The sequence below is a fragment of the Vipera berus genome (assembly GCF_964194415.1).
Source record: "Vipera berus genome assembly, chromosome: 17".
Classification (NCBI taxonomy): Eukaryota; Metazoa; Chordata; class Lepidosauria; order Squamata; family Viperidae; genus Vipera; species Vipera berus.
Window position 1 is genome coordinate 2,216,724 of NC_138220.1, and position 23,863 is coordinate 2,240,586.

A 23,863-nucleotide genomic window follows, 5' to 3' on the forward strand; every position below is an offset into this window, starting at 1 on the left:
GAAAGAGAAAAGAGAGAAAGAAAAAGAAAGAAAGAGAAAGGAAGGAAGGAAGGAAGGAAGGAAGGAAGGAAGGAAGGAAGGAAGGAAGGAAGGAGGAAGGAAGGAAAATATGTCTTGAGAAAACTGAAGGATAACAATGCATACATTTGGAGTACTTACAAGCCAGTTTGAGCCATGAGTTAACTGAGTGGCCCTATAAACTAAATAAATGGATCACTAAAGAGAAACCAAATGTACGTACTTCTCAGGCTGATGCAAAATGGGAGAAACCTAAGACCTGAGCTTCATTTCAAAAGCATCTCCTGCACATTATCTCCTGGTTTTTGTGCAGGTGTTTTCGCAACTCCGCAGGGCACCTGCAGGAAGCGTGACCTGCAAAGTTTCCTAAAGGCTCTGATTTCTGAGTGGAAACCCTTGACTTTCATTGCGTGGCTGATGCACCGATTTTATTTTATTTTTTCACGCCTGCTAGTTTGAAGCTTGCTGGCTCAGCAATGCTCCCATCGTGGTTCCCTCTCGGCCTTTCTCTCGAGAGGCAAAACTTCACTCCAGACACCGACACTTCTCAGGGCGCCTCCCTCACACCTAGACACACTCGGTTGCAAAATTGCAAGCGAAGCACTTTGCAGAAGGTGCAGCCCGAGGTAAAAACCTGAAGACGGGGAGAGGAAGTGAGGCCAGGAAGAAACCATCACCCTCCGATGCATGAATTAATCGAACCACACAGCCTTGAATAATTCTCCTGGCTTCACCCAAAGGAGGTAGAAAGGCAAGGCTGAAACATTTGCAAATTTGCAGAGAGCAACTGCCCTCTTTTAGAGGTTGGACACCCCCTCCCCCTGGCCCACACCTTTCCTGAAAGAAAAAAAAATCCCCCCCTCCTTTCTTTATGGACCGGCATAAATCTTTTAAATTATAAATCGATAAATAGTTAATTCCACAATAAGAATCCTCTACATATTTCATGAGGTGTATGCAGAAGCTGCATTTTGGTTAGCTAATGGCACGGGGTGTGGGGGGGTAGATGGGTGGGGGTGGGGGGTGGAAAGAAAAAAAAATGGGGTGGGTGGGAGAAAAACTTTGGGTCCCAACTGAAAAATGATTGGTTTTCATCTCAAGACTGTCGAAAGGAAAAAGGCAAAGGGATTTTTAAAAAGAAAGGAGTGAAGGAGGGAAGTGACTCCATAGATGATGATGATGATGATGATAATAGTTGAAAGGGACCTTATAGAGGTCATCCAGTCTAATCGCCTGCTCAGGCAGGAAACCCTACACCATTTCAGACAAATGGCTGTCCAGTTTCTTCTTAAAAACTTCCAGTGTTGGATCATTCACAGCTTCTGGAGGCAAGGAGTTCCACTGGTTAATTGTTTTCACTGTCAGGAAATTTCTCCTTAGTTCCAGGTTGCTTCTCCCTTGATTAAAGAAGCAACCTGGAATTAAGGAGACATTTTCTGAGAACAATTAATCACTGGAACTCCTTGCCTCCAGAAATTGTGCCTGCTTCATCACTGGAAGGTTTTTAAGCAGAGATTGGACAACCATTTGTCTGAAATGGTATGGGGCTTCCTGCCTGAGCAGGCGGTTGGACTAGATGACCTCCAAGGTCCCTTCCAACTCTGGTATCATGTGGTTCTTTTTTTGTACTTAAATTGTTTCATCTACATAATTTCATTTTTGCAGCGGAATTATTTCTAGGTAGCCCACCAGATGTGGCTGTTATTTCTGTCCCTTCTCTCTGTGGCCAGGATGTTCCCGGTTACCAGGATTGGCATAAGAACCCTGCCTTGTGTTCCCTGGTTTTTTGAAAGCAGGCTAGAATTAGATTAACATTCAGTCCTCGCCTCTTCCCGGTCTCCTGTGTGAGCTCAGGGCCCCCTCCCTCCCTCCTTCCCCCTGCTAGCCATCCGATGACAGATATTGTAACGATGACAGTAGATTAATATCTCTTTAATCAGCCCAAATGAGCATGACACGAGGGTGACAGTTCAATTTCCCGATAACAGATTGTGGCTATCAAAAAGCCAAGCCTTTCAGCCGTCGCTGTGATGGGGTGTGTGTGTGTGTGTGTGTGTTTTATGATGATGATGGTGATCATTACGACGCTCGGCAGAGATAATAAGGCACTCGGAGGGACCGGGCAAACCCTTATTAAATAAATCTTGTAACACATCGGCGTTACTCACCCACCTGTCCAGGCAGCTTGGCGAATTAAATGTGGATTGGCAAACGAAGCTGTTGCCGATTGTCTCTGGGCTGGAGGAGGCTGGAAGTTCTGAAGCTCGGAAGGCTTCTGGGAGAAACTCAGCCAGGAAAGCTGAGAAGGACCAGAGGCTGCCCATCTCCTCTCTGAAAATAAACACAGGTAGTCCTCAAATTACAACGGTTCATTTAGCAACGGTTCAAAGTTACGACGTCATTGGAAAAAAGCCCATTTTTCACACTTAGCAACCAGGGCAGCATCCTCACGGCGACAGTGAATCAGAATCGGAATAGAGATGGAAGGGACCTCGGAGGTCTTCTAGACCAACCCCCTGCTTAAGCAAGGAGACCCTTACGACGTACTTAGGACGGTCGTGGTGTCCCGGAGGTCGTGTGTTCCCCTTTCGCCACCCTCTGCCAAGCAAAGTCAACAGGGAAGCCACATTCACGAGTCACTTAACCATCGCAGTAACATTCTTAGAACTTTTTTTTCCCTTTAAAAAAAAAAAGCCTTGTCATCTCGGTTTGTCCACAAAACTCTCTACACAACTCCGTGCCTTCTCTGGCTGAAACAAGCCATTACCTTCCGGTGGTTTGTCCTCCTTTACTCTCACACTTATGTCTCCAGCCCACGGTGGCGCGTGTTAAATATGCACATACATTCGGAAGTGGCTCTAACCCATTCAGAAGACCCGATTTATTATTTAGAACGACACGATTTTCCCCTTCCTGGCATAGTTTAAAAAGAAAAAAAAAGAAAAAAAAGCTTACCCTTTTATTTGCAAGGGTTTTTTCTCCCACCCACCCCACCCCCCTCTTCCTGGCCAAGCCATTTCCATTAGCTTCCTCGTTAAAGTTTTACAAAGGTGTTTTTAGTTGTGATTTTCAAAAGTAGCGTTAAGTCGGGTGGCATGAGAGAGTAAAAAAAGGCTGTTCTGGGCGTCAGACCCAGCTACCTGTTGCACTGAAAGCAGAAACCTGTTTATTAAACTGCTCCCGAGGCTTATAAACCATTTCAAATTCAGCCCACCCAAACCCCAGGTTTCTCTCGGGCTGCTTCCCAAAATTTCAGGGCTGCCAGAAACTGCGTGCAAAATATCTCTTCTTCCCAGTCTAAACACGGGTAGTCCTCGACTTACGACTGATCACTTAGCAATGGATCTACCTGACTCAGATTCAGAGTTCCGACGGTCACCCCACCTCTGCAATCGCCTGCAGACAGGTGAAACAGTTTCGTTTTAGATTTTAGTTCAGTTGACATGCCCCTGAAACGAAACCAAGGAAGTTTTCCTCTTGGCCCCGCCCACTCATTGACCCAAGACTCCACGTACATCATCATCATCATCATAAAGTTGGAAGGGACCTTGGAGGTCATCTAGTCCAAGCCGTTTTTCACTGTCAGGAAATTTCTCCTTAGTTGTAGGTTGCTTCTCTCTTTGGTGTGTACTTTTTGGAAGTTGACCTCCCCCATATGCTTGCTTCGCTGCAAAAATGAAATTATGCAGATGAATTTTTCCTAAGGACCAGGGGTTAACTAAGTTAACTCAAAATATGCCTTCTTCCCTCCGTGTCCTTGTAAGGAGGAACGGAGGGGTAATGTGACACCATCCGTGTTCCCGTCTGCGAAGGCTTGGGTCCCACTACTCTAAACAAAGTCTAAACATGTTATGGTTGACTTCCATCCATTAGATGGTGACTTCCAAGGTCTGGTATATCTCACTTTCGACAAGAATTTCTGGCAGGGCCGAGAGCTTGTTTGCTTCAAAGCTTCTGAAGATTCAGCTGGACTTGCACTTTAATCAACCTTGCGAAGAACGGATTGTTGTCAGGTCACTCCAAGAACTTAGCTGAGATGGCCCAAGAATTTCTTCTAAAGAGGAATCAGATTTAGAGAGGCTTTCTTACAGAAAAGGCGAGAGGGGGTGGCAGCCAGATGTGCTGAAATCTCTGGACATACCTAGTGTTGCTGCTGGACGGTCAGAGCCAAAAATACAGAAGGACAAAGTTGGAGATCTTCTAGTCCCTGCTCAAGGAGGAGACCCTAGACCAAATGGTTGTCCAATCATTAATTGAAAGCCTCCAGTGATGGAGCACCCATAACTTCTGGAGGGGAGTTTGATTGTTCTCACTGTCAGGAAATTTCTCCCTATTTCCAGGTTGCTTCTCTCCTTGGTTAGTTTCCATCCGTTGCTTCTTGTCCTGCCTTCAGGTGCTTTGGAGAAGAGGTGGACCCCTCTCTTATTTGGGGCAGCCCCTCAAATATTGGAAGACTGCTATCACGTCACCCCCCCTAGTCCTTCTCACTTGTTGGAGGAACTGACTCGGAATAAGTCAGGTTTAATCTTCCAAGTAATTTCCCCAAAAGTCTTGTATTCAAAAAATATTTCTAAAGATGTTTTGGGGATATTATAGGAGGACGCCCAAGTGAGAATTAGAACAAGACCCCAAGAATTCCAAGATTTCTCCTTAAGTTTGCTAGAAAGGGACTTTGGAATCCAAGTCGGCAGATCCGCTGGAGAACATCTGAAGAAGGTTCCCAAGGTAAGAGCAGAAAAAAATTGCCACGTTTCCTGGGAAGAAGCAGAAAAAATGGAAGCCTCTTTTCCAAGGGAGAAAGACAGCTAAAAGAGAGCAAGCATACGTGGGCGCTTCTCTCAAAAAAATGTGGAGGAAGCTATTTTGACCCAGTTCTGTGCATGACACCCGTATTTTCCATACAGCCAGAGTTAGCTTGGTCTCCTTCATTTCCTTTCAGCATAAAAACACTGCCTTTACGACTAATAGGTACAACTCAAATAAATTATTATTTTAATATGTTGGTGTTTTTTTTTTTTAAAAAAGGAAGGTAAGTTGGCTGTGGAACTGGCAGCGAAAGGCTGTTGCGTTTGGCACACATTGGATTTTAATAAAGTGAAATGTAGTGTGAAGGCAACATTTAATTAAGGCCTGTCAGAATTCACTTTAATATATATTTCCCCCCCCCCAAAGTTGCAGACTTCCACCTTGCCGTGCTTCCCCCATTCCTCTTTTTTCTTTTCTTTCTCTAAACCCCGTTTGCATCCCACCGTCAAAACAGATGTGGTATTTAATCTACCATGAACTGTTCAGAACGATTTAGCTTCATAGGAGAGAGGGGCAAAAATATGTGTATGCTAAACATGCCCATTAGGGAAAGCTAAGGTGCCATTATTTGATTATTGATAATAATAAGATTTAGCTGTACCTGGTGGAGAATAAACCATTGCAGGAAAGAAGCTAAAAACAGAATTGGATGCTTTCTTGAAGTCCCTAATACAGCGCCCTCAATTTGCAGCTATCTGATCAAAGTTACAACAGCGCTGATTTCGAACGGTCGCTAAATGAACTGGTGTAAGTTGAGGACTATCTGTAGAGTAGACATCTGTTCAGATTCTCCATCATCCAGGTCATGGCTGTCCCAAAGCTGCTTTTTTTCAGGAGGCAACTGGACTTCCCTGTTTTATCTTTGAAGACTTTTCACTTCCCATCCAAGAAGCTTCTTCGGCTCTGACTGGATGGTGGGGAATGGAAGGATTTATACTCCTTGCAGAAGGATTTATACCCCATGCAGTGTAGTGCAGTGAGCCATGTGCAGATCTGTCCCTTGGGGAAACAAAACAACCACTTCACCAACGCACGGCACAACATAACAATCCTTCCATCCTCCCCACCGTCCAGTCAGAGCTGAAGAAGCTTCTTGGATGAGAAGCAAAAGGTCTTCAAAAGAAAAACAAGAAAGTTCAGTTGCCTCCTGAAAAAAAGCACCTTCGGGACAACCTGTAGGCTAGATTTAGCTGATTTTTATTTTTTTTTAATTGCAAACTCTTCTGAGGCCCCGAGACCGACAGGAAGTGTGCCTTTATAAATGGGTCCGGATACACGGCACAGCTACCTAGGAAATACTCAAACTAAGCGCACGCTCTTGGTGGGGATTAAAGTTGTACATATTATCCCTCATTACAAGCCAAGTTCCTGGCTATTAGCCTTGTTTGCCGAATGGATAACAGTCGATCCGACAGCTGCTTAGATATTGGCGATCACTTAGCGCTGAAGAATACTTATTGTGGCTGCAGTCCAGTAGATAAAAAGCCGTCTTGAACAATTTGCCGGATCAATACGTCCACCGTTCCATCTCCTGATTTTTCTTGCTCAAACCATTTAATTCTGGATGACTCCTGAGCTGTAAACATTGAGCCTTTTCAAGCAGATATCAATAATATTATTCTCCACTGTTTATAATGCTATTAAGGGTCATTAGGATGGGGCATAATGGATTGAGCAATATTATTAGGTGGGACGTACGCAAACAAGGGCAATTCCCTGGAGCATCTTGCGATTCCAGCCCTCTCTTTTTAGCTGCCATGCGCTGCAGTTACAACGGCTCGTTGAGTCAAAGTTACAACAGCGCTGAAAAAAGTGACTTTTTCACAATTGCATCCCCAGGGTCCCACAATCAAAACACAGACGCTCGGCAACTGACTCATATTTATGACGGTCGCAGTGTCCCACGGTCCTGTGAATCCCCTTTTGTGACCTTCGGACAAGCAAAGTCAGAGTCACGGAACAGCCATGTTGCTAACTTAACAACTGCGGTGATTCACGTAACCCCTGTAGCAAGAAAGGTCTTAAAACCCGCTTAAAAAGTGTCTCGCTTAGGCAGCAAAAAAGTTGGGTTCATTTGTCATCATAAGTCAAGGACTAATTATGGTGAAACCACACTTAGAATACTGCATCCAGTTTTGGTCACCACGATACAAAGATGCTGAGACTCGAGAAAGAGTGCCGAGAAGAGCAACAAAGGTGATCATGGGCTAAACCGTACAATGAACTATTAAGGGAGATAGGTAAAATTAGCCTATCAAAGAGAAGGCACAGGGGTGGCATGACAGCAGCCTTCCAATATTTGAGGGGCTGCCCCAAAGAAGAGGAGGAGGTCCACCTTTTCTCCAAAGCCCCTGAAGGCAGGACAAGAAGCAATGGATGGAAACTAATTGAGAGAAGCAACCTGGAACTAAGGAGAAATTTCCTGACAGGGAGGACAATTAACCAGTGGAACAACTTGCCACCAGAAATTGTGGGTGTTCCATCACTGGAAGCTTTCAAGAAGAGACTGGACAGCCATTTGACCAGGATGATGTAAGTTCTCCTGCCTTGAGTAGGGAGTTAAACTAGAAGACTTAACAGTGGGACTTAACAACTGCCTTGCTTAGTAACAGCAAGGTCCCCATTGTGCTCGTAAGTCGAGAACTGCCGCTATTGCTCCAAAGACGCCTTAATAATCCAGGTCTAATAACAGTCCAGCTATAATGCACCAGGCTGGTCATGCAATTTTTGCACCAGTTGCAAATCAGAGCTGGAAGAAGCTTTTGGGGCATCTCCGTGGCCTGCCCCCTGCAAACTGTTTGAGTTTCGGATGGGCTCAATTGCTGCGTGGCCATTTATTCAGGCTCTGGCAACGATGCCCTGCTCCATCCAGTACATTAAATCCCTATTAGGATATTTACCAGGGCCCTGTTAAATGGCAGCTGACGGAAGTCAATTTGCTCTTTAATTAACAGTTTGGTATTGACTTCCCGGCCTGTTCAAACACCCGGTTTTTTTTTCTCAAGGGCCTGAGCAAATGGCATTTATACGCCTCGGCATGCTTTTTTCCCCCTCCCCCACCCTTCGCTAGTGGCACCATTAAGTACTTTCACACTTTCCAAAACCCAATTTTTGCCTTTGCGGGCGGGGGGGGGGGGAAGCACTGGGATCCCTTTGAGCAGTTGCTAAACGAACGGTTGTAAATTAAGGACTAGATGAATCAGCCTGGATTCTTGTTGGAACTACCTTGCAAAGGCTGAAAAGGCTCATTTCCCCCACCAAAAGGAAAGATTTGCCCCTCCCCACGCAAGTCTCAAGGAATCCCAAATATGAACAAACTTTGCAAATGAGGCAATTAAATCTGCCCCCCCTCCCCAGGTGGAATGTGCTGTTTGAGACCGATTATAACTGCAAAAACCCGCCAGGTGGGATCAAGAGAGACCCTCAAAATGTGAGGTCTTTTGTGCTCCCATCCCGGGGACCCAAGGATGGGATGGCAGGCGAGTTTAATGATTTGCTAAAAAGAAAAAAAGAAAAAGAAACTTTTTATTATTTCCCTTTCATTACCTCTGCAAAGGACATTATCCCAGAAGGCTACGCAAGAAACAATTTCAACCCTGCAGCGATTTACCAAAATAATGCTATTTTTAAAAAAAAACAAAAAAGAAAGAAAGAAAAAAGGGGGGGGGGAAAGGAAGGTCAAGCCGAACAATTTAGACACCACTTTCCTTAATTAATAAGCTAGATTGGTGGACCGTAGAAAGGAAAGTCAATTCAGCCAGGGGCGAAGGGGAAAGCATACAATGGACGCCAGAAATAGGTTGCAGACCCATGCAGTTTCCAGGTAGCAAATGGATATTTCAAATGGAGTTTGCCCAGGGCACAAAAAAAAAAAGGAAAAGGAAAAAGAAAAGCTTAAAAAAAAATTAAAACCGCAAAAAAAATGTAAGTGGCACGTACAGTCGCTGCTTTTTCCCACTGCAATCAAGCCTCATTAACACCAAAGCTCATAATTACAAATTACAGTAATTTGTTGGGGCGTCAACAATTGCCAAGAGTGCTATTTTTCCTACTGGGGGGGGCAGGGGAGGGGGTGGCCTAATGAACAGGGCTTGAAATCTACTGTAAAAGTTTTCTCATTCCCCCCACTTTTTTTTTTTTAAAAAAAAAAACAAAATTAATTTTCCCTTCTTGCAAAATTTAGTCCCAAAGTGCCAACCGCTGTGAAAAGTCCTGCAATTAACTAATTATTCCTCTCTGAAGAAGAAGGAACTTTCAAAAACAAACACAGAAAGAGGTTTTTTTTAGGGGTTTTTTGGGGGGGAGAATTGCAAAAAAAAAAAAAAAAAAGGATTTATGGCCAGCACAAATTTCCTACCTCGAACTGGCTATTGGCGGTACAGGAGTGATTTGACCGTCAAACACAACATCGAAACAACATCAGATCGGAAGCCACAATTTTGTACAGGTGGTCCTTGACTTATGCCCTAAATTTCTGTTGTTAAGCAAGACCGTTGTTGGGTGAGTTTTGCCTCGCTTTACGACCAGAGGCTATTACTATTGGTGCAAACCCTTGAATTTCTTCCTCCACAATCGCTTGGCTTCAGTTTGCAGAACGCGACATTTCGTTATTTTTCCTAGCTGTTTCTCCTCAATTCCTGCTGCATCCCCAGGTATTGGAATATCAATAAGCCAGACTTTTTTCTTTTCCACAATAACTGATGTCTGTCTGTTTGGGATCCCAAAGTCCCAAAGGATCTTGACTTGCTCATTTCCAAGAACTTTGCCAATTTGGTGTTCCCAGTGATTTTTGCTGCATTCAAACCCAAAGTTGCCAATGTATGATTTTTGGCAACTCGATCACAAGGTTGTAGATTGTATTTAAATTGTTTTGATTCCAATAGTCTGAATTAGACTGATGATCTCACTGTGGACTGAAAAATATGTCTTTCTTCTTCCTCCTCCTCCTCCTCTTCTTCTTCTTCTTCTTCTTCTTCTTCTTCTTCTTCTTCTTCTTCTTCTTCTTCTTCTTCTTCTTCTTCTTCTTCTTCTTCTTCTTCTTCTTCTTCTTCTTCTTCTTCAAATCCTCCTGCCAAATCAGACCTTTCTGAATCTATTTTGCAGCTTCTGTGTGCATGCTCAAAACTAGTCTTAGACAATCATTTGACTGGGATGGCATAAGGCTCCTGTCTTGAGCGGGGGTGGGGGGGTGGGGGTGGGGTTGGACTAGAAGGCCACTGAGGTTCCCTTTCAGCCCTACAATTCTGTTTTATGCTCAAGTCTTGGCTAACGTCCTGTTATTCTGAAACCTAAGACAACTTGATCCGATGATTCAATCAGGCTTTTCCTCTGAATCTGACGGAATCAGTGTTTGAAATTAACTGAAAACCACAGTGAATTAGATTGTGGCTGATTCATAAACCCATTTTGAGTGGGCTGCTAAGCTGGTTCTGTAAGACTCTCATGCTGTTTGCAGATCCTGCCAATAGGAGGTGCTGTTTTCCAGCTTTAGCTTGGCCAATGAAGCTCGCGTGTACAAAAACAGCTCAGGAATATATTGATTTACCATTACTCTCCCGCTGCTCAGTGAAGGCCTTGGGATAAGAAGGGCTCTATTGCATCTGTTTATTAGGACTTTGGAATGTCATTACTCCATTGATTTTCTCCTCCCGGTATTATTATTCTAACTGGGGGCGGGGGCGTTGTCTGATAAATTATCTAAGTTAAATTACACTTTCAAGGATGTGCAGACACTTTTCTGGGCTTTCTAAGTTCTTCTATCCTCAAAGAAAAAGTTAACAGAGAAGTAGCTACGTAGATGGGAGGAAGAAGGAGGGATGGGCTGGAAGGATAAAAGAAGGAGGGACGGGATGGAGCAAGGAAGGGAGGGAGGAAGGAAAGAAAGAAAGGAGAGAGGGAGGAAGAGAAAGAGAAAAAGTATCGTATAGACAGATTAACTTCCATGTTTTTCAAGAATAACTGATCCATTATTTTGATCTGAACTACCATCTTGCCTCAATTCAATTTGACTTTCCAATTCACTTTTTAAATCTACTTAGGAGGGGAGGAAAGGTCCGTCTTCAAAATGATTTTGGGACTGATTCTGAAGTCCTGATTGGTTTAGCTGATCCGATTCCTCATGTGACCCTGGGGGATGGTTCAATGGTCGTAAGTGTGAAAAACGGTCACAGCTCACTTTTTCAGTGCCCTTGTAACTTTGAACTGAATGACACTAAACAAAAACAAATCGAGGATTATCTATATTGCTCAGCTTTCCAGAACCAAAACTCAAACCCTACAATATGGTGTCTTGCATTATGGACTTGCAATTTCAGTCCAGGGCTGAAAACATCATTCTTAAGTGTGGAATGTTATTTATTGGTCAATGTAGATCAGAAGCAACCTTGTTTATGTATTGCCCACTTTGGCAGGAATCTCCTAGATTTTTGGACAAAAGCACCTCTCATCTGCTGCCATTTCAACCTTTCAGCTGAAAAGCTGGAAACTAAATTCAAGATTTTTTTTTCTCCATCCAAGGAATAATTCTTTCCTTCTGTTTCCATCACCGAGGCGTGTTTTGCATACAGAAGGGCAACTTCTCCACCCATTTGGGGAGTTCGTAAAAAAAATATATATACGGGAAAGTAAAAAAAAAACTTAAGGGGGGAAATTTCAAATTAAACCCTTGCTCCCATTCACCCAACTTAGCTAAGTCAAGGAGGGATTAATTTATCGTGTAAATGGAGTAATTCGGTCAGCTGAGTTAAAGGGAGAAGGCTGGTTTTAATCAGCCAAACATCCAATCTGGATGAAACAATTGTCAACTGGACAATTGTGTTATATTAAAAACAGTAAGCTAATTACATGGCAGGGAGTTTCTCGATCGGCACGGTAGGTCCTCCAGAAAAAAGAGTTGCTATGATAGAGCGGCATTTCTCAACCTTGACAAGCTGAAAAATGTGTGGACTTCAACTCCCAGAGTTACCCAGCCAGCAAGGGGAATTCTGGGAGTTGAAGTCCGCACATCTTCAGCTTGCCAAGGTTGAGACACTACAGAGTCATATAAATAGGCTCAACAGCCCCTGAATTAAAGATTAATTTTTTTTATTGCAGATTATGTGGTCTCTCAATCTAGAAGTCCCTACAGACCTGACCAAAAGGTGCTTCTATCTAGACTGAAAGGTTTGCCAACAACAAAGGAATCGATCTGCAAACTACGCTTTTGGCCAAATTTAAAAACTCAATTTCTTTTCTTTTTGATGCATTGTTTAAAATGTCTTGATTGCTTTGTTTTTTTCCTTCTTCTTTTTGTCTCTTTTTTCAGTCCTGTATTTTAACTTTCTTTTGACTAAAATAATAAAAAAAATAATAAAAAAACTTGAACGAAATGTTCAAACTTGAATGAAATTCTCAGCCTTGCGTACTGGTTAGCGTTGGTCAGGAGAGAACAGAAAGGGAAGTACTATTTGAATTGCTAAATAGCTAATGCTGTGGTCAACATGCTCCCAATTATACAAATACTGGCTGGTTGGACAAACAAAATGGCTCATTTCAAGTGGGCAGATTCTAAGATCTTTCCATCGCCGTGATGAAAAAGCCTAAAATCTTGGCGTTTATTTCAAACCCTAAAGAAATATCCGGAATGAGATTTTTCACCCATCTCTGTATCCAGTAAGTCAACCGTAGCTGTTCCCCAATGCAAAGGAAATATCATTTCCTAACTCATTACGGGAAACCATGTGATCTCTGTTGAATTATTTTTCTGCCTGGCCAAAAAGGTGGGTTCAGCTTAATGTTTAATACGTGGAATGTAAACCTTTTACTCCTGTAAAATTAAGTTTTGAAAATGGTAAACATGTAGTAAAATCTCAAAATTTGATTTATATTGCACTTTTATTACCCGGGATTTTTATTTACTGTATTTCATATCGTTTTTAAGGTTTTTCCTTTTTCTATAGAGATATTTTTCCCTGGAAGAGTTATAGTCTTCTAGCTAAATCTGTGATTAATTGCTATCTGTTGCTTTTAAAAAAAAATAAACACGAAAACGTAACTTTTTTAAAAGCTCAGTTACATCTAAAAGATTATGCAAGCCAACCTTGTTAGAAAAGAGAAGGGGGGATTTGTTTACATTATATATGTATATTTACAGTTTATTTATACAGTGTATTTAAAGATATTTCTCAGAGTGTGAAATCAAATGGCCACTAGGGGCAGTATAGAGTTGTTTTCAGAGTCTCTTTACTGCCACCCACTGGTCTATATTTTTGCTATCCAAATAACTGTATTCTACATATTTTTTGCAAATTGACAATAAACCTGTAAAATACAGAGAGGCCCTTAGGGCAGACAGAGATCACGTATCTTCCAAAGATCATCCTTAAGGCACTTTTTCAAATTTAATATTCCACTTAATTTATACTTCCCCTTCTGCTTAAATTATATTCAGTTGCATTTGCCACTGGGTCTGTTCATAGCCATGGGTGGACCTTGTCCTCGTAATTATGAGAAGAAGGTGGGAAAACTGGTTTTAACTCTGTGAGTGAGATGGGTGTGCAAATCTTGAGTACACACTGTCTCTCAGTAGATAAAAGTAGAACAAGGTACAATTAGGAAGACAGATAGCAATTCAATCAATCAATCAATCAATAAGGAAGCCGGACACAAACTTTACCCATGAAATTACGCGACTGGCAGATAGGCAGGTAGATATATAGGTAGATAAAGAGATAGGTAGACAAGTAGATAGGTAGACAGGCAAGCGGATAAGTAGACAGACAGGTAGGTAGATAGCTGGCTGGGGAATTCTGGGAGTTGACGTCCACCCATCTTAAACTTGGCAAAGCTGAGAAACACTGCTCTAAACTGTTGGCCTGTGGTTTGCGTGTGGGACCTTAAACATGTAGTGGTCAGCCAAGCGTGCTATTCAAATATTGCATCTTGGGCTTCGCGCAACGTTGAGAGGAGGAGGAAGAAAAACCCGCACATTTCCCCCAAAGTGGGACATAATATATGCATCTGGAAATGCCATTTCCCCCCCCCACACACACACACACCTAGATTCTTTGAAATTAAGTCTGGGCTCCTTGGAGTTTTGCCTCCTTGCTTGCTGATCTCAAGCAGAAGGGTTTGATTACTTTCTGCGTGGCGTGATTAGAGTCCCATTCCCTCCAGAGATAACAGATGGGACAGAATGGGTTTAAAAAGTAGATGGCCCTGTCTTGGGAAGCCAGGGGGGGGGGAGAGATTTTCAAGTTACCAAGTCATTAATTTAAGTTTCCCATAAAAGGATAATGCTATAGGTTTGGGCTTCTCTCCCCCTCCTCTCGGAGGCCTCTCCCCCCGCGGCTCCATTTTCTTTCTTTCTATCATTTTATTTGTGTGGTTTATAATTTCTTTTTTACTCTCTTCCCCTCTGCTGTCGATGTGGGGTTTTTTGAGGGGGGGGAGAAATAAATGTTCCTCCATTTGTCCCTGGCTCTCTATTTTGTTCTCTATTCAGAGAATTCTTTTTTAGCCCTTAATTTACTTTCCAAACAGGTTATTAGGATGGGGAAGGAGGGAGGGAGGGAGGGAGGGGAAGGAATAAAAGGAGGGAAGGAAGAAAGGGGAAGGAGGGAAGGGGGAAGGAAAGGGAGGGAGGGAAGGAGGAGAGACCAAAAGTGGGAGAAGGGAGGGAGGAAGAAAGGAAAGGAGGAAGGGAGGAAGGAAGGAGGAAGGGAAGAGAGGGAAGGAAGGAGGGAAGGAAGAGAAGAAAGGAGGAGAGAAGGAGGGAGGGAGGAAAGGAGGAAGGGAGGGAAGGAGGAAGGGAAGAAAGGAGGAAAGGAAGGGAGGGAGGCAGGGAAGGAAAGAAGGGAGGGAGGGAAGGAGGAAGGAAGGGAAGGAGGGAAGGAAAGGGAGGCAGGAAGGCAGGGAAGAAAAAAGGGAGGGAGGGAGGAGAGAAGGAAGGAAGGAAGGAAGGAAGGAAGGAGGGAGGGAGGGAGGGAAGGAAGGAAGGAAGGAAGGAAGGGAGGAAGGAAGGAAGGAGGGAAGGAAGGAAGGAAGGAAGGAAGGAAGGAAGGAGGGAGGGAGGGAGGGAGGGAAGGAAGGAAGGAAGGAAGGAAGGAAGGAAGGAAGGAAGGAGCGGAGGGAAGGAAGGAAGGAAGGAAGGAAGGGAGGGAGGAAGGAAGGAGGGAGGGAGGGAGGGAAGGAAGGAAGGAAGGAAGGAAGGAAGGAAGGAAGGAAGGAAGGAAGGAAGGAAGTCATCATCAAAATCCAACATTTTTCCTTCTGGAACCCAACACTGAAGACCTTAACAAGCTATTTGCAATCTGATTTTTGGCACTGATTTCCTATATTACACAGACCTTTTCAACCTCACCGTCTTCAGCACCTTACACCACATAGTGTTTTTTTTAAAAAAAAATGAGGTAGAAGTAAAGCCCTGGAAATCACAATAATCTTCTCTTCCCCCACCCCCAGGAAAAAAGATGGATACTTTTCATTCCTAGCCATAAGCAGAATCAGTTAAAATATAACCCTGAGACCTGTTATGAGTTTCCCCTTGCAATTCTCATTAACTGGGCCACTGGTTTCAATGGTTTAAAATAAAAAAACAAAGCAGAAAAAAGAAAAGAGCCGTGGAAATGAATTGCATTGATCCAGGATAGAAGGAGAAGAAAGGCAGTGCTTGGAATGAAGTTCTCGCCCCTGGGCAAGTGAGAAGAAAACCAGTTCTACTTGAACTCGTGTCTTCTCCTTCCCAGAATCCTTCATGTTTTCCATTATTTGGGCTACAGGATAGAATAGAATAGAATAGAATAGAATAGAATAGAATAGAATAGAATAGAATAGAATAGAATAGAATAGAATAGAATGACAGAGTTGGAAGGGACCTTGGAGGTCATCTAGTCCAACCCCCTGCTCAGGCAGGAAACTCTGCACCATTTCAGACAAACGGCTGTCCAGTCTCTTCTTGAAAACCTCTTGTAAAGTTCTCCTTTTTCCATAAGACTGTTGATGCCTTCGTCCAGACATCAAACACCAGGGACCGGTTCCGTGGAGAGAGGTTTTTCCGTGGACTGGAGGGTGCGTGGTTTTGTGTGCTGCCTGCATCCCACGGATGACGCTTTGCTTGTTTGTGCAGACCGGTTGCTGGCCTGGTACTGGGGTTGGGGACCCCTGGCCTAGAAGACCTCCAAGGTCCCTCCCAACTCTGTTTTTCTGTTATTAACATTGGGAGTAGCATCTTGTAGCATCCTTCCAGCCTCTCAAGTTGCCTTCCTCGGCCAGCAATTCTCCTGAAGAAATATTGTGTGTGACATCACTGTGCCAGAACCTTTTCCTTTCCAGCATTCTAAGCGGCCTCCAATCCAGACCGTTTCTCCAGGTGAGCAAGCAACAGTCCACGGAATGTCCGATCCTAGGTTTTTAGATACCCCAGCTGTCATCTTTGACAATGGATCCGGATTATGCAAGGCTGGCATTGCTGGAGACAGCGCTCCGAGATCAGTCATTACGGCAATTGTGGGCCGCTCAAAAGCCAAAGCAACCATGCTCGGAGCGGGCCAGAAGGAATATTACATCGGAGAAGAAGCTCAGTCCAAACGGGGCGTTTTATCCTTGAATTACCCCATCGATCACGGCATTGTGACCTCTTGGGATGACATGGAGCGCATCTGGAGGCACGTTTATGACTGTGAGTTGCGGATCAAGTCCAGCGAGAGGCCCGTGTTGCTGACTGAAGCTCCTCTGAATCCTCTCCAGAACCGGGAGAGAATGACTCAGATCATGTTCGAGAACTTCAGGGTCCCAGCGATGTATGTGGCAGTCCAGGCCACACTGGCCCTCTACGCATCAGCGCGTACCACCGGTATAGTCATGGACAGTGGAGATGGGGTCACCCACACAGTTCCTATCTATGAAGGGTACTGCTTACCCCATGCCGTCTCCAGGTTAGATGTCGCCGGACGGGATATCACGGAATACTTTATGAGGCTTCTTCTAGAGAGCGGGCATTCCTTCGTCAGCACAGCCGAAAGAGAAATTGTGAAGGACATCAAGGAGAAGCTGTGTTACGTGACATTAGACCCCGTCCAAGAAATGAAAACCAAACCAGAGTACCTTCTCAGGGAGTACAAACTGCCTGACGGAAACATCATCCAAATTGGGAGTCAACTCTTCCGAGCTCCTGAAGCCCTCTTTGCCCCCACCTACATCGGCATCGACGCGCCCGGCGTTCATCGGATGGTCTTCAACAGCATCATGAAATGCGACATTGACGTCCGACGAGATCTTTACGGAAACATTCTCCTTTCGGGCGGATCAACCTTGTTCTTCGGGCTGGATGAGCGGCTCTTGCAAGAGATGCAACTTCAGGTTCCTCTCGGGATATCAGTCAGGATCATCGCTCCTCCGGAAAGGAAGTATTGTGTGTGGATCGGGGCCTCCATATTGACTTGTTTAACGGCATTCAGACAGATGTGGGTCACCTTGAACGATTACCAAGAATTTGGACCTGGTGTTGTGCACCGGAAATGCTTCTAGGAGCGACCATCTCCCTTTGTATAGGGGTTAGAACAGTGGAAGTTCAAACAATTAGAGGAACATTCACGAAAAATCCCTAATTCTCTGAACTTCTGTTGTGTCCATCCAAAGACAGATTTCCTGTATGTGTGTATTTTATATGTATATATGAAATCTGTTTTCGGAGGTATTGACTGGCTGGGATTTGCAGTAAATAAATGACGGAGTGACGGGCGTAAGGATCATGGTACGGTTTCTTCCTGGTCTTTTGTTCTTCAGATGCCTTCTTTTGCTTTCCTTGCTTAATAAAAGACATATGGTGGACTTGCTTCCCATGGCAACTGAAAATGCTGAGATGGGGAGGGCCAAAGAGACAAAACGGGTTGGAGGTATGTGTTGATAAATTATGCTCCTGAAAATAAACAAGGGTTGGAAAGAAAAAGGGCTATCTTAATTACCAAATCAATCCGAGACCAAAAAAAAAGTCATCACTAGCTTTTCCTTCCTACAATGAGCATCTCTGTAAATCTAATGCTTTTCCAAAAAGGTGCAATTCTCCAGATTACCAGTAGGGGGAGGGCAGCAACAAGGAAAAACACCTCTGCTCTCTAGTGGTCATTCCATATTTTTGTAATTTTTACTGTAAGCAGGGAACGGTAGAAGGACTCATGCTTGAGGAAGGGGATGGACTAGAAGACCTCCAAGGGACCTTCCAACCCTATTGTTCTATATTCTAAGAAATCCGACAACTGAAATTGCAGGATGGCAGGTTAAGGGACCATGAATGAAGACTTCCAGGCAGTGTGGAAAATGGTTCCTCTTGAAATGTTTCCACATCCAAGCACTTTTTTCAGGAGCAACCAGAGAAGTTGGAGAGAAAAATGTAAAACAGGAAACACCAACCCACACCAGCAAACAACAACAACAACAACAACCCACCATTTGATGCCTCAAACACACCTCCAAAAGGAGCAGGGAAGAATCATCCAATCATAGAGTAGGAGGGATTCTTAGAAAGTCATCATTGGGCCAGAAGTAGTTTTTATTTTAAATATCTGAAGACCATCTCTGGGCAAGATAATGGGTCTTGACCAATAGAAGAGTTGAAATCATCTTTGTCTCCATCAAAGTAGCTTTGAAAGCCCTCTTGAACTTTCTGGTTTCATTCTAAATATCTGAAGACCATCTTTCAGCAAGCTAGTGGATCTTGATCAAGAGTAGAGTTGAAATCATCTTTGTCTCCATCAAAACAGCTTTGAAGGCCCTCTTGAACTTTCTGGTCTCCTAGAGACAACTAAACAATGGTTAGGCAGGACCTCATTCATTTGTGAAGTCATGGCTATGGACCATTTTTCCATTTTTTCTCAAATCAGAGAGACCGTGATAAAGTGCTGAGAAACCAGAAGGGTTTTTATTCCCAGGGAACTCTCAGAGATACTCTTTTGGGTCTGCCACATCATGCCTATGGTCAGGTGCTGAACAGGTAGACATTCTCCTGAAATGGGCCGTGAAGGTTTGGCATCTAAGGCTCGAATCTCCAGCTCGCAAGCTGTGATCATTGACAATGGCTCTGGAACGTGCAAATCTGGGATTTCTGGAGAAATTAGCCCGCGGCATGTCATGACCACCGTCCTCGGTTGCCCCAGAAGCAAGCTGCCTCTTTCCAAGGCTAAGCAGAAAGAATGCTACGTGGGATTTGAAGCCCAGCATAGACAAGATGTCCTCTCATTGACGTACCCCATGGAAGCAGGCGTTATCACTTCCTGGGATGAGATGGAGATCATCTGGAAGTATATCTATGACAAAGGGTTGGGGGTGAAGGCGTTTGAGAGACCTCTGCTGATGACAGAATCTCCCCTGAACCCAAAAGAGGACCGAGCTAAGCTCACCCAGCTGATGTTTGAATATTTTAAGGTCCCGGCTTTCTACCTCTCCATCCAGGCCATCCTCTCCCTCTACGCTTCTGCCCGTTACACGGGGATGGTCATCGATTGTGGGTTTGGAGTCAGCCACGCCGTCCCGGTGTACGAGGGGTATTGTCTGCCTCATGCGGTCACCCAGCTGGACCTCGGGGGACGAGACATCACACAGTTCCTGAGGGAACTTCTTCTGGAAAACAGGCAATATTTCTGGAACTTCCCGGAAGCCAACACAGTGGTGGAAGACATCAAGGTCAAGTTGTGTTTCGTGACTCTCGACGCCCGCCACCGAGAAAGCAAGTCCTCCGAAGAGCTCCCCAAAGAATACAAGCTTCCTGACGGCAACAGGATCAAAATTGGGGACCCCCTTTACCTGGCTCCGGAGATCCTTTTCACCCCGAGCAACATCAACCACAAGGGTCAAGGTCTCCCCAAGCTTGTGGCCCACAGCGTCAGGAAATGTGACCCCACGCTCCGTAACATGCTCTATTCCAACGTCCTGATTTCAGGAGGGTCCTCTCTTTTCCCAGGATTGGACGAACGAATGTTCAAAGGCTTGGAAGGGGAAGCCCCCCAAGGGGTCCCCATTAAGGTCATTGCTCCGCCAGACCGATGGTTCTCGGCCTGGATCGGGGCGTCCATCATCACGTGCTTGAGCACCTTCAAGCAGATGTGGGTGACCGCTGCCGATTACCGAGAACACGGGCCGAATATTGTCCACCGACGGTGCTATTGAAGAGGGGACAGGAAAAATGTCTCCTGTTTTGGCTATGAAAGCTGCAGCAGCATCCGTCAGAGAGCTGAAGGCAATTGAAACAAAACAAATCACAAGCTTTCACCTTTTCCCCGAAAGGTTAAATAAATAATTGATTTTAAGGCCTGAGAAACTATGGGGATTTAATGTATCTCCTGCCTAGATACCTTAAGTGCGAGAGGTGATTCATTTACCGTTTGAATGGCACTGGGACAAGTGACTTACATTTTTCACGCTTACGACCCTTGCAGCGCCCCCTCCCCCCCCCCCGTGGTCACGGGATCAAAATCCAGGTGCTTGGCAACTGACTCAAATTTATGACAGTCGCAGCATCCGGGGGTTACACGATTCCCCCTTTTGCGACCTTCTGACAAGCAAAGGGGGAAGCTAGGTTCACTTAACAACCATGTGACTCATTTAGCAACTGTAGGGATTCACTGAACAACTGTGGCGAGGAAGGTCGTAAAAGGAGGCAAGAACTCACTTAACAACTGTCTCCCTTAGCTGCACGTGCCAAACTCCCTGAGCTAAACCAGAGTTGAATCTTTTGGGTTTTGTGGCTTAGTGTCCTGTGTGAAGTTTGCCTGTTGGCCTAGTTTAAGTTCTCTGCCTTGAGCAAACCTAGACCATAGTTAATTCAACAATCAGGGTGTGTCAAATGAGCCACGGAGTTTTAAACCCACCGAAGGATGGAAAAAAAACATGGTTTACCAGCTGGAAGGTAAACTGTCAGATGTTACTGCAATCTCTTAGCTAGACTACTGCAATTAGCCTTACATTAACCCAGGTGGCCACCAATACTAGACTAATCTTATCACTTCCATTGTTCTCTTTTGAGGTCATTGGGCTTTTCTGATGTCAACCTCAAGCTGATCTCCACTGGCTGACCACTGAAGATCAAAATAAAAGCCTATTAAACATCGGCCAAATTCAATGGAGAAGATCAAAATCCAGTTTAACACCCCAGACGAGCAGTTGTGAATAAATTGAAACTGCAGAGCTCGTTTCTAGGATCTGTGGATAGGAAGCATCATGGTCCTTAACATCCTTGGTCACCTGAAGCATCCTTTTTGAGCTGGGTTCAGAAAGACAACTGGTAGTAATAATCATAATAATAGTAACCTCTGAATTTCCACTCTGGATGCTCGCAATCTCTCCCAAAACAAGTCCTGGCTATTCGGAGAAGACTTTGTTTCCAGAAATATATGTCATAGGTACATAATGTGAGAAGCCAGTTTTGAAAAGGGAGAATCCCTTTTGTGATATCCAAGGATCTAGAACCTAGATGGACGCAACATTCTGTTCTACTAGAGCTAGGAAAACAGTTGTTACAAATTCAGTTCTTTGGATTGAAGATGTCTCAGTCCAGAATAGCTGTCATTATTGACAATGGCTCAGGACTTTGCAAAGCAGGCTTTTCTGGAGAAGAGGCCCCCAGGACCACGGTGGCTACAGTTGTTGGCTACCCCAAGACCCGCGCGATCATGTTTGGCCCGGTTCAGAGAATGTGTTACGTCGGTAAGGAAGCCCAAGCCAAGAGAGGTATCTTATCTTTTAAATACCCAGTGGAACACGGAATTGTGACCTCTTGGGATGATATGGAAAAGATCTGGAGATACATCTACAGGCATGGACTTAAGGTAAGAGCCAAGGAGAGGCCGGTGTTGTTGACCGAAGCACCCATGAACCCAACAGCAAACAGAGAGAAGATGACAGAGATCATGTTTGAGCATTTCCAGGTGCCGGCCATGTTTGTAGGCCTTCAAGCTCTGATGGCCTTGTACGCTTCTGCCCGTACAACAGGGTTGGTTTTAGATAGCGGCGCCGGGGTCACTCTGACCGTCCCCATCTACAAAGGCCACTGCTTGCTACACGCTATCTCCAGGGTGAATTTTGCCGGACGCGATATCACCAGGTATCTGGCAACGCTTCTCTTGGAGAGCGGGCACAACTTCTTGAGCTCTGCGGAGAAGGAGATTGTGAAGAACATCAAGGAGAACCTGTGCTACGTGGCTCTGGATTCAAATCACCAGAAGGACAAAGGGTCCATTCGCGAATACACACTTCCTGATGGCACACATGTGGAGATTGGGGACCAGCTCTTCCGAGCTCCTGAATCCCTGTTTAACCCGACGGATGCTGGAGTCACGGCGCCGGGGATTCACCAGATGATGGCCGAGAGCATCTCCAAATGTGATGGAGGCATCCGCCAGGACCTCTGGCGAAGCCTCATCATAGCTGGAGGATCGACTCTCTTTCCAGGTCTTAGTGAACGTCTCCTCAAAGAGTTGCGAAGCCTGGGCCCTCAGGGCCTGCCGACCAAATTGGAAGCCCCAGCAAACCGGATCCATTCCGTCTGGATTGGCGCATCGGTGCTCACCAGCTTGCCTTCTTTTAAGAACATGTGGGTCACGCAGCAAGAATATAGAGAGGTCGGCTCTACCGTGCTGCAGAAGAAATGCTTCTGAGAAGAATAAATGGGCCAATTATAAAAGCCCCCTCACCCTACACTCCAAAAAAATTGATTGGAAATGCTGGCGAGGGGCTAGTAAACCTTTCCACAAAGAAACCCATGTCTTGTATTTTTTTTAGAACGCAGCCACAAAAATTCCCTTATGGGTGAGGCAAAGAAAGCGGCCTTGTTGGCCGTATTTTGAGGACCCCCTGAAGTTGTTTTGCGTGTATTGTGGGAGGGGGAAGAGTTGATGTCAGCAGGAGTGTCAAGCTGTTTGTTTGCCAGAGGTTCAGTGCTGGAGCAACCACAAGAGTTTTATTTTGAGGCCTGTAGATTTTTTGCCACTTGCCCTAAATAGTTAGAAGACATAAAAAATAAGCCTGCATTGCTGGATGGGTGGTTTGGATGATCTATGAGAGAGAGAGAGAGAGAGAGAGAGATGAGTGAGAGAGAGAGAGAGAGAGAGAGAGAGATGAGAGAGAGAGAGAGAGAGAGAGAGAGAGAGAGAGAGATGAGAGAGAGAGACATAGATAGATAGATATAGATAGATAGATATAGATAAAGGAGAGAGAGAGAGAGAGAGAGAGAGAGAGATAGAGAGATAGATAGACAGACAGACAGACCGACAGACAGACAGACAGACAGACAGACAGACAGACAGATAGATAGATAGATAATAAAGAGGGGGAGGGACGGAGGGAGGAAGGGAAAGAAGGAAGGAACAGGGAGGGAGAAAGGAATGAGTGAAGGAAGGTGGAAGGGAAGCAAATGAAAAGGAAGGAAAGAAGGACAAAGAAGGAAGGAAAAATGAATGGGAAGGAAGGAAAAAGAAAGGAAAGTGAAGGAAGGCAAAATGAGAAGGAAGGAAGGAAGGAAGATGAAAGGAGGGAAGAAAGGAAGATGAAATAAGGAAGGAAAAATGCATTGGAAAGAAGGAAAAGAAAATGAGGAAGGAAAAATTAAAGAGAAGGAAGGATGGAAGGAAGGAATGTAAAAGGCGTGCAAGAAACAAGAAATGAAAGGAGGGAGGGAGGAAAGAAGGAAGCAAGCAAGTTGGACTTTCTAGGTGTAAAGTTCCGACGGGATCTACTCCAGGGTAGAGCAAAATCTGCAGAAAAGATCAACAGCTTCCCAATTCTGAAAGTTCCACATTTCCCTTGGAGGAAAATGCCAGATTTTTTGGGTGGGGTGGGGTGGGGGGAGATCCCCTGACCCATGTCAACTCCATAATGAACCCCCAGCGGCAAAGCAGAAGGGATCAAAGTGGACAAAGTGACATCTGACAAAGTGACATTTTCTATACTGTTTCGTTTCTGTCTTTATTTTTCGCTTCAGCGTTCCTTCCCATGGCTTGAATGCACTAGCAGACGGCTAACAAATATTGCGACGAAATGAATAATCGCTGCATATTTAGAGAGCTGTTAAGAA

At 44.7% G+C, this 23,863-nt stretch overlaps 3 protein-coding genes across 3 annotated transcripts; all 3 read left to right on the plus strand.

Moving 5' to 3' along the window:
- Nucleotides 1-16,194: 16,194 nt before the first annotated feature.
- On the plus strand, nucleotides 16,195-17,328 carry LOC308675796 (actin-1-like; the record flags this gene model as incomplete). The annotated part of the gene is made up of 1 exon (XM_081341342.1): nucleotides 16,195-17,328. One exon carries the CDS (start codon nucleotides 16,195-16,197, stop codon nucleotides 17,326-17,328), a length of 1,134 nt encoding a protein of 377 aa, XP_081197468.1.
- Nucleotides 17,329-18,807: 1,479 nt separating this feature from the next.
- On the plus strand, nucleotides 18,808-19,962 carry LOC308675747 (actin-related protein T2-like; the record flags this gene model as incomplete). The annotated part of the gene is made up of 1 exon (XM_081341269.1): nucleotides 18,808-19,962. The coding sequence occupies one exon, from the start codon at nucleotides 18,808-18,810 to the stop codon at nucleotides 19,960-19,962; it is 1,155 nt and encodes a 384-aa protein (XP_081197395.1).
- A 1,373-nt stretch (nucleotides 19,963-21,335) lies between these two features.
- Nucleotides 21,336-22,448, plus strand: LOC308675748 (actin, cytoplasmic-like; the record flags this gene model as incomplete). The annotated part of the gene is made up of 1 exon (XM_081341270.1): nucleotides 21,336-22,448. One exon carries the CDS (start codon nucleotides 21,336-21,338, stop codon nucleotides 22,446-22,448), a length of 1,113 nt encoding a protein of 370 aa, XP_081197396.1.
- Between the last annotated feature and the right edge of the window lie 1,415 nt (nucleotides 22,449-23,863).